Source organism: Myotis myotis, unplaced genomic scaffold (assembly GCF_014108235.1).
Source record: "Myotis myotis isolate mMyoMyo1 unplaced genomic scaffold, mMyoMyo1.p scaffold_m19_p_14, whole genome shotgun sequence".
Classification (NCBI taxonomy): domain Eukaryota; kingdom Metazoa; phylum Chordata; class Mammalia; order Chiroptera; family Vespertilionidae; genus Myotis; species Myotis myotis.
The window spans coordinates 20,321,641-20,337,945 of NW_023416318.1; the positions used below are offsets into that span (position 1 = coordinate 20,321,641).

Here is a 16,305-nt window from a genome sequence, read left to right on the forward strand (position 1 = left end):
GCCACTCCCATATTCTTACCTGTAGGAAGACAGGGAAGATAAAAGGAGGGCGTGCTTTTCTCCATTTACAGGCGTGAGTCAAAAATTGCAGACACTATTCTTCGATGACTCCCCACACTCACCCCTAAGCAAGGCTCACTCAAGGTCTGGCCTGCCTGCCTCTCCAGCCCCTCATCTTGAGTTGCTCCCGCGCCTGCACCCAGCACAGCAGCCACCCCATCTGCGCTGTGACTTTCAGGACTCTGCCTGGCGGGCTCTTTCCACCCTCACCCCTTTCACCCAGACTCTGCACTAATGTTTTTCTCCACAAAACTCTCCCTGGTGTCTCCACTTCTCAGTCCCACCCCCTCTGCCAGTCCATTACTATGTTGAGTTTTATGTCTATCATATCATGCATTTTCATAGCTCTGAAGTCAGAGGGCGTCTGCAATGGGCAGTGACTTACAACTGCTCTTGGCCCCTAGTGAAAACAAGTCCTCCCAGAGAGCATTTATTTTTGCTGTTCCCAGGCAGTACTGTGTGGTTGGCAGTTCTAAGATGAGCCTCAATGGTCCCTGCCTCTTGGTATTCATGTCCTGTGTATCTCCTCCCCTTGAAACATTGATGAGGGGAGCATCCATTGGCTGCCTCCTGCACCTACCCACTTTGTGGGGATCGAGCCTGCAACCCCAGGGGGCGTGTGCCCTGACCAGGAATCCAACCTGTGACCTCTTGGTTCCTGGGTCAATGCTCAACCACTGAGCCATACTGGCTGGGCCCAAATTTTTTTTTTAAAGAGTGTAATTTATCCATGCTTTTCTTTTTTGGCTTTTGGGTGATGTGTCCTGCCTAGGGTAGTCATTTGAAGAAAACCCCTAGGTTAAGAGCTAATTAAAAAGGAAAAGTGGCAAGCTTCATCCCACTTCTGCAAGAGAAACAACAATGAACATTGAGAAAGACTTACTCAATTTTTCACTGGATCCATAGCTTAGGAGAGGGAGAGCCTATAGCTTTACTGCTCATTGTGTCTTTATTTGAATTTCTGGCAAACACATCAAATTCAACAGAACTAAAACCCAGACAACCTTTTCCCTCAAATTAGGACTTTCCTATTTCTGACAGTCTCATGAATCCAAACTCAGAGGTCATCTCTGTGTCCTCCCTTCGTCCCTCCTGTACCTAACCAGAAATTGGCATTCCTTACTCTTCATGTTCTCATTATTCCAGATCACCTCCCTGTCACAGACCCTCATCCCTCAAATCTGAATTGTCACGATAGCATCTCCACTTGTCTCTGCTTGCTACTTTCCAATATCCTCATCCTGCGAGAAAGTTCTCGGGGATTCCCCCCACCATTATCGCCTTAAACTGTTTGTATGTATATATCTATATAGTGTCACTTAAAATATGTGTAAACATAAAACTGGACATTAACTTATTATCCTCAGAGCCCTATCTGACTCTAAAACCAAAACAAACTACAAATCAAATACAAACAAAAGCGTAAAACCAATAAAATTCACGTTACCATTTAGTGCCAGATGCTGTTCTGTTGACTATTCTGCTGATCCTGTTGCCATGGCACTGACGGCCTTCTGGAATTCTGTGTGCCTGCAGTGTTATGGGCCCTGATGGCCAATTTTCTACTCTTCTCTTAGAACTGCTACGAAACCTTGGTTAATATAGTCAGTCACCAGGAAATTTGGCCTTCACTTTAACATAGATGCATCATGTATATATTAATTCCTCCTCTACTCTTTTCTCCTCAGCTTATGACTAAGGAACTTGGTTCCATAAATATAGACGCAGATATGGGCAATGAAGACATCATAGGGGAATACACAAGACATCATAGGGGAATACACAACTATAAATGGACATCTAGATAAGTCTGAGCTTTCTTAGATTAAAATTTTAAATATTCATAGCAGCATTATTCACAATAGAAAAAAAGGTAAGAAGCAATCCAAGTGCCCATCAGCAGGTGAGTGGATAAACAAATTGTGGTGTATACATACACATGGAATATATTATTCAGGCTTAAAAAGAAAGGACATTCTTGGCACATGTATAAGCCTTGAGAATATTATTCTAAGTGACATAAGGACAAAAGGACAATACTATGATTCCACTTATGTGAGTTGCTTAGATCAGTCAAATTCATAGGGACAGAAAATAGATTGGTAGTTACCAAGGGCTGGGGTGGGGTTGGGGGTGAGGAGTTAGTGTTAATGGATATAGAGTTATAGTCTTACAAGATGAAAAGTGTTGTGTGGGTAGATGTGGAAATGTACAATGTGAAGGTACTTAACATTATTGAATTGTACACTTTAAAAATGGTCAAGATGCTGTGGTACATTTACATAATGGAATACTATGCAGCAATAAAAAAGAACTCTTGCCATTTGCAACAGCATGGATGGATCTGGAGAGTATTATGCTAAGCAAAATAAGTCAGTCAGAGAAAGGTAAGTATCACATGATCTCACTCATATGTGGAACCTAATGAACCAAATAAACTGATGAACAAAAACAGACCCAGAGACATAGAAGCATAAACAGATTGTTGAACCTCAGAGGGAAGGCAGGTGAGGATGGGTGGAAAGAGATCAACCAATGTACTTGTATACATATAACCATAACCTATAGACACAGACATTGGGGTGGTGAGGGTCTGGGGGGTGGAGTAGGGGATAGGAGCGGGCTGGAAGAGGTTAATGGGAAAAGAAGGACCTATGTAATACTTTCAACAATATTTTTTAAAAATGGTTAATTAATATGGTAAGTTTTATGTATATTTACCACAATTTAAACTTTTAAAAATATTATCAAGTGAAAGACCAAAATTTTTAAGTGCTTGTAGAGAACTCATGGGCTCTGAATGAATATTTTTGTAGACCCACACACCCTGCAGTCCACACTGCTTCCATCTGTTCTCCACCTATACTCCTAGCCTGGGATCCTAAGAGTAACCTTGCTCTGACTCAGTTACCTCTCAGCTCTCCTCAACACCAACCTGCAGCTCCAGCTAACTGGTGTCCACCAAACTCAGCACATATGCTCACCTCTTTGCCTTGGCTTGTGCCTTTCCCTGTCTGAGATGCACACTTTCCTCTGCTTGTATCATCCAATCCTTCCGTTTGGTTAAATCCCTTCTCCTCCTCACAATGAGATAGTCCCAGGCCACAGTGAGTGCCAGTACTCCCCATTTAGCATTAGTTACACATTCTAAATTATGTTATCACTTACTCTTTCAATCACTCCACAAACATTTATTGAGCATAGGCCATATTCATGACAATGTGCTACGCCCCTGAATCAAATGCTGTGTTTTCTGCTTATTATCTCTCCCACGGTCCCTGACACATTTCATAGGTGTTTACTGCAGTGGTTTGGGTGATGTTGCACTGGTCTGTACTATCATAGTCCTCATATAGACAGCAAATTTTAAACTACTGAAATCAGGAATAGTGTGATCTCATGACTTCCCTAACATAACAGGAAATTGTTAGTAATGGTAATTTAAAAAAAAAAATCAATATTGAAAAGCAGTTGTCAGTACAAGAACGGTTTCAGAACTGAGTGCAGTAGGGATTGTATGGTAAGGGATTCTAGACCTAGTTATTGGAGGTTTCCTTGATGATGGTGGGAACGGTTTTGGCCATGAATGTCCATGGTCATCAAGGACATGTGCTGTTTCCAACGTTACTTTGAATACCATTCACCTAAGATAACTGCACAAAGTAACTTTATTCATAGGTTAGGCAGTGTTTGAGTAGACTGAGTTGCAAGGACACTTAATATAATCAATTTCTTGAACTCGGATTTGTGTTTAAAAACACACACATTATATTCAAGTTCTGGGTATTTTGCTTACAGAATTTTGCATGTAGCCCACTTCTTTCTGCACAAAGATAAAATGTTATTTGTAGTTGCTTAATTCTCCATTATTTTGCCGTTTCAACATGATTTCATACCCCCAGTCATTGCACTGCTAGTCTCAAGTTACATTGCTTTCACTCTCAGCCTTTTCTGACCTTCATTTTCTCTCTTTATGTTCTTGAATATGGCTTTGCGGTGCAGGGTGTTTCTCCCCGAGATCCACAACAATCACCTCCCTAGAAAACGTCACTTCTTTTAAAGGTCTTTTGCTGATGTCAGTAACTGAAGGGGTTCCAGTGACAGATATGTGTGCTCCTTGCAAATCAGCGTCCTGCAAGAGAATGGGACGGACTGCGTAAGTGATCATTTTATGAACACAACAAGCCCTGCTTTTGAAAATACAGGTTATATGTACATTGTTAGTAAGGAACAGAAAAGTATCACGAAGTGATATAGGAAAACTGTGAGAACCCATCATGTTCGTATTTCTAGGGTTTTAAAAGCAAACACTGACACATCCAAATAGCATTTGGTAACGTGTGTTGTTCTCTCTATGTTGCAGTCAAACCCGGAGCTGCCTGGATCATCGTTCTGTCTCTGCCTGGGCCTGGGTCTTCTGTTGGGAGGGCGTGTGAGTTGTTCTTACTAGGGAGCTCCAAGCACGGAGCTAAGGAGCCCTGGCAATGTCTGTGTGCTGGCCTTGAAGGAGCCCGAACTCAGAAGGGACACAGTCTGGTCCCGAGCTAAGCCACGGTGGAGGAATGACCTTGAACAACTCATGTCACTTTCTCATTTGTTGGATCCCTAGATGATCTCCAAGACCTCCTCCAGCTCTAAGCTTCAAGGATTCTGAGAAAAGCAGCAAAATGAGGGGAATTATTAAGAAAAACACAAATGTAGCCATGAAGAAGGAGCATATGTCAGGCTTGGCATATGTAAGTCGTTAATAACGTGAACCAATGAAGCTAAGAAGAATGGTTTAAATGACCATGGACATGGCATTCCTTCCAGGTACAAACCTAAATCACAGGCAAGAGCATCCCTTATTGTGCCTGGCCATGTGAGCTACCCCCTTACCGTCGGACAGATTCTAAACTGCCCTTGCGAGGTGCAAGCCCATCACCTTTGGACTGTTCTCTTTAGGACCCTCAAGATCTGGACCCTGAAGATCTGGCTTCTTTTGTATTTTGCCCTCCACTCTGCCCTCTATGTCCTCGTTGTTTTTCAAGTATGCAGCCACCATTTCTTTACTCAGTCTGTGGACAAGGATGCCAGGCCTCATGATTTGCTTTAGATTACTAAAAAAAAAAAAAAAAAATCAACCAGCAGGGATTTTAAAATTCATGCACATTAGCCACCAGTATCACATGCAGAAATGGCTTTCTACGACATTCTATGGACATTCTATGACACAGACTTACTTTTCTTGGTCTCCTGGTTTGCTTGTCTGCACATTATCAGTTAAACAATCTTCACAAGGACCGTTTTCTGTCTCTTCAGTTTTCCTGCTTTGGAAACTGAAAATGAACAAGCAAACAGTTCAGAAAAAGGAAAAATGGTCTTGGTTTAAGACTAGCATGGAACTTCATGTTTACAGAGGCAATTTGCATTTCTCAAACCCTGAATGGGAAAAGTAGCTACAGAATTGTTATTTCATCTATTTTAAATTATTTGATCTTATTTCAAGATACATTGCTAGTGTGACTTGAAATCTGATCCCAATTTATCAGCATGGATTTATACCATTTATATAAAAACAGCATCAATAAAAAGAGGATGGAAGTAAAGCAAATGAGGAGGAGGATGACGAAGATGATTGCTATGGTGTCAGAGCTCATAGGCTCAGCTAGAGACTTATCCACTCTCGCAATCACGGTTTGTCCAAATATTCCTTTTCAGTTCAGTTTGAATGTCGATCTCTTGTTCTTTAAGTTTTCTAGAAACAGAAGAACTAAAGGCTGTTTTCATTGTTCTTCTGGCCAGCTTTGTAAAAGATGCTCTGCTGTGTGCTCCCTCAGCTCACCGCCCCTCATCCCCCAAACTATCCGAATCTAAGGAGAGAGGCACTGGGGCATCTGCAGCTGAGCCCCGCTACCCTCTCTTCTCTCTTCAGTGACATCACAGACTCATGGAACCATTGGGTTAGAGGGACTGGAGCCCAGCCCAACCCCACCCATCACCTGGAATCAGGAAATCCACAGAGCTCTCCTCTGGGCTGCTGTCTGTCAGTCCTCTCCTCTGAGACGGTGGGGGTGGAGGTCACCTGACACCATCTTGGCCACTCTTTGGACAAGGATTTTCTTCCTCTTCTTAAAACCATGCCATCCTTCCTTCCTTTCACCGGAGCCTGCTAAACTCACTGCTTTTTTCACAGACCATAAACCATCAGTCCGCTTCCTCCTTATAAAGTCCTGCTTTGTAGCCCTGAGGCTGGTAATCAACTCACCTCCTAGTAGCATTCTCTCCAGACCGCATAGCCCATATCCTCCTCATCCCACAGCAATGGGCCTACTTCCCAAGCACTGGCAGCTCTAGAGGCCCTGGCTGAGCTGACCAGAGCAGCGATGACCCCTGACGCACCCTAACTTCAGGTGAGTGAGCGGTGCCCAGGACAAGGGAGGGCAGAGCTAGGATTTTCTGAGAAAAGGAAGGTACAAAGGAGTATGGTAGCTGCTGCCAATCACATCTATAAAAGTCAAAGGTGAGCTGAGGGGTCTCTGGGCTGCAGCGACACTGGCTACCTCCCAGAAAGGCAAGGACTATGGCTTCTTTACCTTTGTATACTCCACCAAGTCAGGACCTGAAATTCCATAAATATTTAGTAAGTGTGTGTGTGTGTGTGTGTGTGAGCACAAGTGTAGTTTACTGAAGGGCTCAGGCAAGGCTGATTCTGCAGAATGTGAACCTCTGAGCCACTCAGCAGTCAGCAGGTTCCTGGATGAAGCGTTCTCCAGCCAAGGCTCTGAGATGAAGGCTCAGATACACTGCTGTCCAACTGAGGCTTGAGTTCAAGTCTTCTCATGCCTCATGGACACACAGGTTTTTCTGGGAGATTTTATATCTAGTTACTGGTGGTTACACTGAGTTAAACATATGTAAAAATCCATTAAATTTGTGTACTTAAGATTAGTACACTTCATGCCCTCTACTGTGTGGAAGTTATACTTAAATAAAAAAGGGGGAAAGGGCCCATCCCCTTACTTAAATTTGAGTGTGTGTGGTGCAGAGCAGTGCTGGACTGACGAGGTCAGTAATGGCGAACCTTTTGAGCTCGACGTGTCAGCATTTTGAACAACCCTAACTTAACTCTTGTGCCGTGTCACATTAGAAATTTTTTGATATTTGCAACCATAGTAAAACAAAGATTTATATTTTTGATACTTATTTTATATATTTAAATGCCATTTTACAAAGAAAAATCAACCAAAAAAATGAGATCGCGTGTCACCTCTGACACGCGTGTCATAGGTTCGCCATCACTGGACTAGAGGGCACTGCTGCTGGGTGGTCTGTCTCCAACATTGTTCACCACACATACTCTAAGACCAGAGACTTTTGCAAGGACACAGCAGTAGCAGCAAGTAAGGGCTGGATAAGACTGTATCTAAGGGCTTTCTTTCACTGAATGTGGCTTGAGAATTATACCTTAAATTTATATGTATAGTTAATATACTATAATATGTGGAGGACTATTTGAATTTGGTCTCTAAATTGTATTTTAAATACTGGACTGTAACTGTGATGCCATGGGGTTTTACTTATAGATGGGTCTCCAGGGCCTAACACTATATGCTATGCACAAAGAAGGTTTGTACTGCCCTAACCGGTTTGGCTCGGTGGATAGAGCGTTGGCCTGCGGACTCAAGGGTCCCAGGTTCGATTCCGGTCATGGGCATGTACCTTGGTTGCGGACACATCCCCAGTGGGGAATGTGCAGGAGGCAGCTGATGGATGTCTCTCTCTCTCATTGATGTTTCTAGCTCTCTATCCCTTTCCCTTCCTCTCTGTAAAAAAGCCAATAAAATATATTTAAAAAAAAAGGTTTGTACTAAAAAATTACTTGTGATGGGACATTACTACCAATATTAAAGAAATAAAAAAATATTCTGACAGTACCATGAACAATTGTATGCTAACAAATTGGTTAACCTAGCTGAATTAAAATATTCCTAGAAACACAAAACCAATGAAGACTGAATAATGAAGAAATAGAAAATGTGAGTGAGAACTGTAATAAGGAAACTTAATCAATAGTCAAAAAGTCCCAACAAAGTAAAGTCCTGGACCAGATGGTCTCACTGGGGAATTCTATCAGACATTTAAAAAACTAACACCAATCTTTCTCAAAGATTTCCAAAAAATTGCAGAAAAGGGAACATTCTCTAACTCATTCTATAAGGCCAATATTACCCTGACAACAAAGCCAAGGACAATACAAGAAAAGAAAACTAAAGCCCAATATTCCTTATGAATACTGAGGCAAAAGTCCTCAACAAAGTACTAGCAAACTGAACTTAGCAGCATATTAAAAGGATTATATGACCATAACCAAGTAGGATTTATTCCTGGAATGCAAGGATGGTTCAACATGCAATACACCACGTTAACAGAATAAGGGGGAAAATACATTATCATGTCAATTGATTCAGAAAAGGCATTTGACAAAATTTAACATTCCTTCATGATAAAAAGGAAAAACATTCAACAAACTAGGAATAGAAGGAAACTACCCCCAACATAATAAAGGCTACGTATAGAAACCTCACAGCTAACATCATACTCAATGTTGGGAAAATATTTGCAAATCACATATATGGTCACAGATTAATATCCAGAATATATAAAGAACCCCTATAAGTTTGTGTTTATGTGTGGTATGAATATATAAAGAATTCAACAACAAAAACAACCCAATTCAAAAACGGGCAAAGAACTTGAATAGATAGTTCTCCGAAGAAAATATACAAATGGCCAAAAACCATATAAAAAGATGCTCAACATCACTAATAACTAAGGAGTAAATCAAAACCACAGTAAGAGACCTACCCAGTTTGGCTCAGTGGATAGAGCGTTGGCCTATGGACTGAAGGGTCCCAGGTTTGATTCCGGTCAAGGGCATGTACCTGGGTTGTGGGCACATCCCTAGTAGGGAGTGTGAAGGAGGCAGCTGATCGATGTTTCTCTCTCATCGATGTCTCTAACTCTCTATCCCTCTCCCTTCCTCTCTGTAAAAAAATCAATAAAATATATTTTAAAAAAAACACAGTAAGATACCACCTTACACCCATTAAGAAGGCTAGCATTAAAAAGAAAAGAAAAAAATAGAAAATGACAAGTGTTGGTAAGAATGTGGAGAAATTGGACCCTTGTACATTGCTGGTGAGAATGTACAATGGTGCAATCACTGTGGGAAATAGTATGGCAGTTCCACAGAAAATTAAAGAATTACATATCCAGCAATTCCACTTCTGGGTATATACTCAAAAGACACGAAAGCATGGGCCCGAGCAGATATTTGTACACCCATGTTCATAGCAACATTATTCACAATAGCCAAAAGGTGGAAACAATCCAAGTGTCCATCAATAGGTGAATGGATAAACAAAATGTGGTATACATACAAAAGAATGCTACTCAGCCTTTAAAAAGAACAAAATTCTGGCACACGTTGCACATAGATGAACCTTGAAGGCATTATGCCAGGTGAAGTAAGGCAGCCACAAAAGGCCTGATTTCACTTATATATCAGATACCTGGGACAGTCAAATTCATAGACGCAGAAAGTATAATAGAGGTTACCAGGTGCAGGGATGAGGGGGAAATGGTGAGTTATTACTTAATGGGTACAGAGTTTCGGTTCAGGAAAGTTAAAAACTTGTGGAGATGGATAGAGGTGATAGCTGCGTAACATTGTGAATACACTTAGTGACACTACAGTGTACACTTAGAAATGGTTAAAACGGCCAATTTTGTGTTGTATGTGTTTTATCACAATTAAAAACGTATTTGTGGAACAAAGGAAAGTAGCTTGGTATATGGCAGGCACTGGAAAAATAAAACGAGCACAGAGACCTTGTTTCAATCTCCATCCATTTGCTCATTTTGTTGCCCACTGTGAATGTCCTTGTCCCTCCCTCAGACCTCTACCTGTCCTCATCTCTAAGTCCTCCAGGTCTTGGTCTTGGATTGCTCCTCCATGATGCCATCGCCATCCGCTGGGCTCCTTGCTTCCTCTCCGTTGTCACTGCAGCTCAGTGACGCACTGTATCACCTACCTGCATCCCAAGCCCTTGCCCTGCCCAGCTCCAGCTGCAGGCACCCGGGGAAGTGGCAGCATCTTCCCCATTCTTTGTTATTTATCTCCTCCCACCTCACTTTCCCTTGGCCTCAGGCTCCCAGAACCCTGCACATTTTATTCCCTCCTGTGATCAAAGCCTGCTTTCTAATCCTTCACTCTAAGAATTCCTGACAGAAATGTAAAGTGTTCCCACTCTCAAGGACATTTATATTTTAACACGGGCTTCAAGCAAAAGCAAGACAGGGTAGAATGTCAGGCATCAGCCAGCAGATAGGGAGTTCTCTTTGGAGCCAGGAGGGCTTTTCTGGTGGTCATGGCATCTGTCACACTGCGGTCAGACATGGGTTCCTCCAGGCTGAGCAGTCTGCTCTCCCTCCCCCTCCTGCCTGGAGGCTACTTCAGGGTAGTGGCCAGAGGATGTGCACTCCTGGCAACAGGTTCTACAGCATCTTGTGCTCCAGCTGGACCTTGATCCACATGAGCTGGTGACATCCTTTGACGAAAGCATGATGCTTGAATTGCAGGATCAAGATGAGGACATCCAGAGGATTCACGAGTCACAGCTGCCTCGTGAAAACCAGGGTGCGCACAGGACCCAGTCCTGCTTGATCAGTCGCAGTTCAGGGGTCAACATGTGCTCTGAGTCATCTCAGCTAGTCTCAGTGTCGGGACGTTTGCAGAAACCACCAGCACAGAAGTGTCAACCAGAAGCTGAACCTTCAGTTGTATGAGCCTCTCCTTTTTGCCTTGCTGGTCTGAGTGAGGTTTATGTCTCTTGCGATCCTTATCAACACGTTATAATCAACACCATACTGCCTCCCTTTCTGAGCCCTTGATTCCTAACATGAGATTCCTGCATTCCTCACGTGAGAGCCACTGAGCCCATTCACTACCTTGTTGGACATTACATATGTTCACCCCAGCCTCAGTGACAAGGGAAATGAAATGAGTTCCTTTTCTCTTTTATCAAATCAGCTCAGTCTTTTCCCAACCACAGCAGTGGGCTGCCTGGAGATCTTCTTTTAGATTTTACAAGGCTAAACGGAAGGTACTGAAACTCCTCAACATCAAGGTATGATATTTAACCAGGCACTTATATTGAAATAGGTTTTCCCCCCCTACATTAATGGACAGCAAACCAGATATGGGGCTTTATTGTGTTAGGCCAGTAGAAGTTGGTGATGAAATCATGCACTGTCTGTTCCACAGCCCCACCTGGGAGATCCAGTCTGGTCACCGTACACCAATCCCCAAATGCCACAGTTCAGCAGAAGAGCCTGCCAATTCACTGCAAAAGATGTGGCAAGACTTTACAGCTAATATCTATTCATCTGGAATCAAAACATCTCTGAAAGTGTCAGAAGCAGGGCACTGTTAATATTACATGATAACCACCCATAATTGCGTTAGTACATCCCTGACTTTGACCACAATAGACACAATACGCAAGTGCCCACCCATTCCAGGGAACATTTTAAAGTCCTTCTGTCTCATGCTCTACAGCAGACCTCAGGAGGAAGGAGGAATACAGTGCTGGGGATTCTGCCACCACTGCCCGAGCCATCATTCCAATGGTCCCACTCCACCCTTCAGGTTTGTGAAGGGCACACCGAGGTTACCTACGTATATCCTGCCCCTGAGCTCAGAGCTTCACCATCCACTGCGTAACATGAGCCAGAAACCTGGAAGTCAGCACAAACCTTCTCCTCTCCCCGCCTCCATCTAATCAATGACCACATCCAGCTGATTGACATCCTAATCTTTCTCCAAACCACGCCTCCTTTTCATCTCTACCACCTGTGACCCAAGGTCAGCCAGGATGTCATTAACTCTACCTGGACTATTACAAGAGCTGCCTAACTGGTCTCCTTAACTCGGAATTTGTTCCTCTTCAACTCACCACTTACCAACCCATCCAAGTGTTCTTGGTCAAATACAATTCTGGAAATGCTATTCGTGGCCTAACCTTTCATCAGCTCCCCATCACCGGGCAAGTAAGCTGTTTGAATCTAGTCCCGCCTCTTTTCCCTGGCCTCAGTTTCCATCATGCTGCTGAGAATTCTCCACTGTGCTTCGCACTGCCCGCGCCCTGCACCTCTTGACCCTTGTCAGCCCAGCCTGACCCCTGATCATCCCTCATGGTTCACCTAGAAGCCTTTTCTGCTCTGCAGGGCTTCCTGAGTTCTACTGAAATAATTTCTTCTCCCGTCTGCAGTAACCCTGATTGCGTTCCTTGAGGACAGGGGCTGAGGCTTACCTGTCGTTTATACTCTGAGTTTGGCATCCATTTGAAAAGTACGTATTGGGAACCTCCTGTGTGGGTACTGTTTCGTGGGCTGGGGATGTGGTGGTGAGCAAGGCAGTAGGCACCTGCCTTTCACGGCACAGACGGTCTACTTCTAAGAGACACGAGAGGCCTATTCTGGGGAGCGTGCTGGACTCCACAGGTGCAAATAGAAAGCAGCTCTTCAAACTCTTTTTAGTTTAGAACTTCTTCCCTTCTCCAGTCAGGCTGTGACAAAGCTTGACGCTGGTCATTGCTCTCTCTTTCCACTCCAGACCCTCCTCTCCCACGCCACACTTCATGCTGCCTGCCGTCAGAAGGGTTTCAGCAATTTTAAAAGCTGAGGAAGTAGACTTGGGGATGTATTCCGTTTGAGTGCGACGGGATACATCTCCACGATTTCCAGAGACCTCCATGTACAGTGAAGTCATTGCTGGCTGTCCTGGAATAGGAATGGCTTCCAGGAATGCTCCCCCTGCCACTCCCCTGATGCTCACGAAACAGAGGTGCAGGGCCAGAGGTGGATAACAACATGGAAGTTCCCTACAGCACTTGGTGCTGGACATGAGAAACAGGCTTGAAGGGTTCGGAGCTAGAAGCTACAGTCCAATTCTGAATTACCTCAGTTTCTGAATGGATTAAGTTGCTCCAAGACTGACAGTGCTCCTAGCCATCTCTCAGAAGAAAACATGTATTCTCTCAGGAAGAAAATAACATTATTTTAGGCTTCAAATTATCTCTATAATTTTTCATATACAATGACCACTTTTCAAAATAAAAGATAGTCAGACATTCAAGGAGACAAATTGATGTACTTAAAAATCAAGGGGAAAACCTTGATTCTCTTGTGTTTGAGCCATTTTTGGGTTTGCAGTTAGCATAACCTTAAAACAGAATTTAGTATGTAATAAATTTAGCATCACAAGCAAGTGGAGGAAAGAATTCTATTTAATACATGTGTTTACTAACACCATGGATAACTGGTTAGCCATCTGAAAGGAAAATAAAATTGGGTCCATATTCCAAAATTATAAAAACTTTCAAATGAATCAAATACTTAAATGGGAAAAATGAAATCATGCAAGTTCCAGAAGAAAACATGAGAGAATTTCTTTATAGCTGGTATTGATTTAAGAGAGGAAGGGAGAGTCCTGGCTGGTTTTGCTCAGTGGATAGAGCATCAGCCTGTGAACTGAAGGGTCCAGGGTTCGATTCTGGTCAAGGTCATATACCTGGGTTGCAGGCTCGATCCCCAATGGGGGTCTACAAAAGGCAGCCGATCAATGATTCTCTCTCATCATTGACGTTTCTTTCTCTCTCTCCCTCTCCCTTCCTCTCTGAAATCAATAAAATATATATACATTAAAAAAAAGAGAGAGAGAGGAAGGGAGAGGGAGAGACAGAAATATCAATGATGAGAGAGAACCACTGATTGGCTGCCTCCTGTGCGCTCCCTACTGGGGATAGAGCCCACAAGCCGACACTCTAACCACTGAGCCAAACTGGCTAGGGCTAGCTGGTATTTCTTTATATGTGAAAGGCCTTTGACTTGAACTCTAAAGTCATAAAAGATTAGACTGGTATATCTCAGTAGCTAAACATAAAAACTCTCTGGATAGCCAAGATATATCATTCACTAAGTAAAATATAAATGACAAACAGGAAAATCATTTGCTATTCATATTCACAACCAGGCAAAAAGCTAGACTCTTTACTATATAAAGAACTCAGAAAATGATGAGAAAATACTAACAATCAAATATAAAAATGGATAGTGATTGAAAAGAAATGTCTCTTCAATGTATGAAAGATGCTCAATTCATATAAAGAAGTGCAAATCAAAATGATGCTGACACCATTTTTTTACCCATTAGTCAAAAATCCAAAAATTTGACAATACTCTGTTTCTGAAGCTGCCTGGAAACACGCACTTCAGTACATTACTGGTGAAATTATTAGATGTACATATGAAAGGTGATTTGGCAACATCAAAGTAAGAAATCTTTGACCAAGAAATTCCACTTTGAGGAATTTATCCTGCAGATGTACTTGTTTGTATAAGAACAAACTGATTTATTATATATTCACTGTATATTATTTGCAACATGAGGTTGGAAAACACCCAAGCATACATCAGTGGGGAACTGGTTAAATAAATTATGATACATCCTCAATGGATGTTATGCAATTGTTTAAAAAATGAAGATCTCTATTAACTTTTATACAAACATATCCAAGGAACTTATGCTAAAATGCACAGTGTATATATGTTAGTTTTTGTGTTGAAAGAAGAAAAGCCCATATTTATATTTCATTGGACAATGACCAAGGGAACAAAATATGCATCACAGAAACATTTATACATTCATAGAGACATGGTTCAGGACAGGCAGCATTATAAACCAGTGGAGAAAGTATGAAGCTGGGGGCATATTTAAATGGAAAAAAATTAGAATCAGATTCCCACTTTATACCATATACAAAGTCAATACCAGGTGGAATAAAGATCTCAATGTGAAAAAGCAAACTTTGAAACTTCTGAGAATAAGCATTGGTTTAGGTGTCAGGATACGAAAGGACTAACCATAAAGGAAAAAATTAGAAAATATGACTACATTAAAATTAACTTACATGAACAAAGATACCTTAAACAAAGTGAAAAGAAGTGTCACAGTCTGAAAGAGTTATATATATATATATATATATATATATAGCCAATCAAGGATTAGTATTCAGAATATAAAGAAATAATACAAAATAAATTTTAAAAAAATTCAACAGAAAAATGAGCAAAGGATATAAACAGGCAATTTCCAAAAGAGGATACATAAATGACCAATAAATCTGTGAATATATGCTCAACCTAATAGCAATCAGGGGCATATAAATTAAAATAACAAGACACCGTCTCATACACACTAGAGAAGTAAAAATGAAAGTCTATCAGTACCATGGTAACCACTGACATTCAGACCCTAAAGTTAGCAATGGGAGCTCTTTGAAGTTAGATGTGGTCACATGACTTGCTTGGGCCAAATAAACGTGAACAGAAGGGATGCGTCACTTCTGTGCGGCAATGTGAGCTGGTGGCTCTTTTCCCTGCCTCACAGCAGCACATGTCCGGATGGAGTCTCCACAGCCCAGGCCCTGAGTGACTCCGCTGAACTGCACTGCTGGCGCACACTGCACTCGCAGCATGAATGAGAAATAAACCTTTGAATCAAGCCACTGAGATTTTTGTGGTTGCTGGTTATTGTGGCAAAATTTAGTTATCCTGACCGATATAACCTTACTTGCTGGTGAAGAAGCGGACAGCAGGGAATCTCACATACTGCTGGCAGGAGGCTAAGCTGCTCCATCCCTGGAGAAAAGCTTGGAAATGGTTAGTCAGCTTGACGATGTGCATACCCTTCAATCCATGTATGCACAGGATACTGATCCAAAACTTTTACTGCAGTTTTATTTTAAGAAAAAAAATTGAAAATTACCTCAATGCCCATCAATAGGATATGGATAAATATTTGGTAGATTCATATAGATTATTATAGAGGAACCAAAATAAATAAATCCAAGCTATCTGTCTTAAAATATTTAAATCTCAAAAACATAATTTAGAGTCTAAAAAAAATCATAGGAGATGTACAGTATGAGTTCATTAAAGTTTAAATAGTATATTATGTTGTAGATACATAATATATGTAGTAAAAGTATAATGACAGTCATGGGCATAAAAAGTATAATGACAGGCATGGCTGGTGTGGCTCAGTATGTCCTGTGCAACAAGAGGTCGCTGGTTCAAATCTTAGTCAAGGCACATGCCCAGGTTTTGGGCTTGATCCCCAGTAGGGGGCATGCAAGAGGC

At 42.0% G+C, this 16,305-nt stretch overlaps 1 protein-coding gene across 1 annotated transcript; it reads right to left on the reverse strand.

The window, feature by feature from the left end:
• Positions 1 to 3,539: 3,539 nt before the first annotated feature.
• Positions 3,540 to 7,149, reverse strand: CUNH2orf74 (chromosome unknown C2orf74 homolog). Its single transcript, XM_036334440.1, has 5 exons — positions 5,605 to 7,149; positions 5,283 to 5,378; positions 5,053 to 5,159; positions 4,985 to 4,998; positions 3,540 to 4,192 (listed from the first exon to the last, which is right to left on the reverse strand). Exons 1-5 carry the CDS (start codon positions 5,697 to 5,699, stop codon positions 4,019 to 4,021), a joined length of 486 nt encoding a protein of 161 aa, XP_036190333.1. The 5' UTR covers positions 5,700 to 7,149; the 3' UTR covers positions 3,540 to 4,018.
• Between the last annotated feature and the right edge of the window lie 9,156 nt (positions 7,150 to 16,305).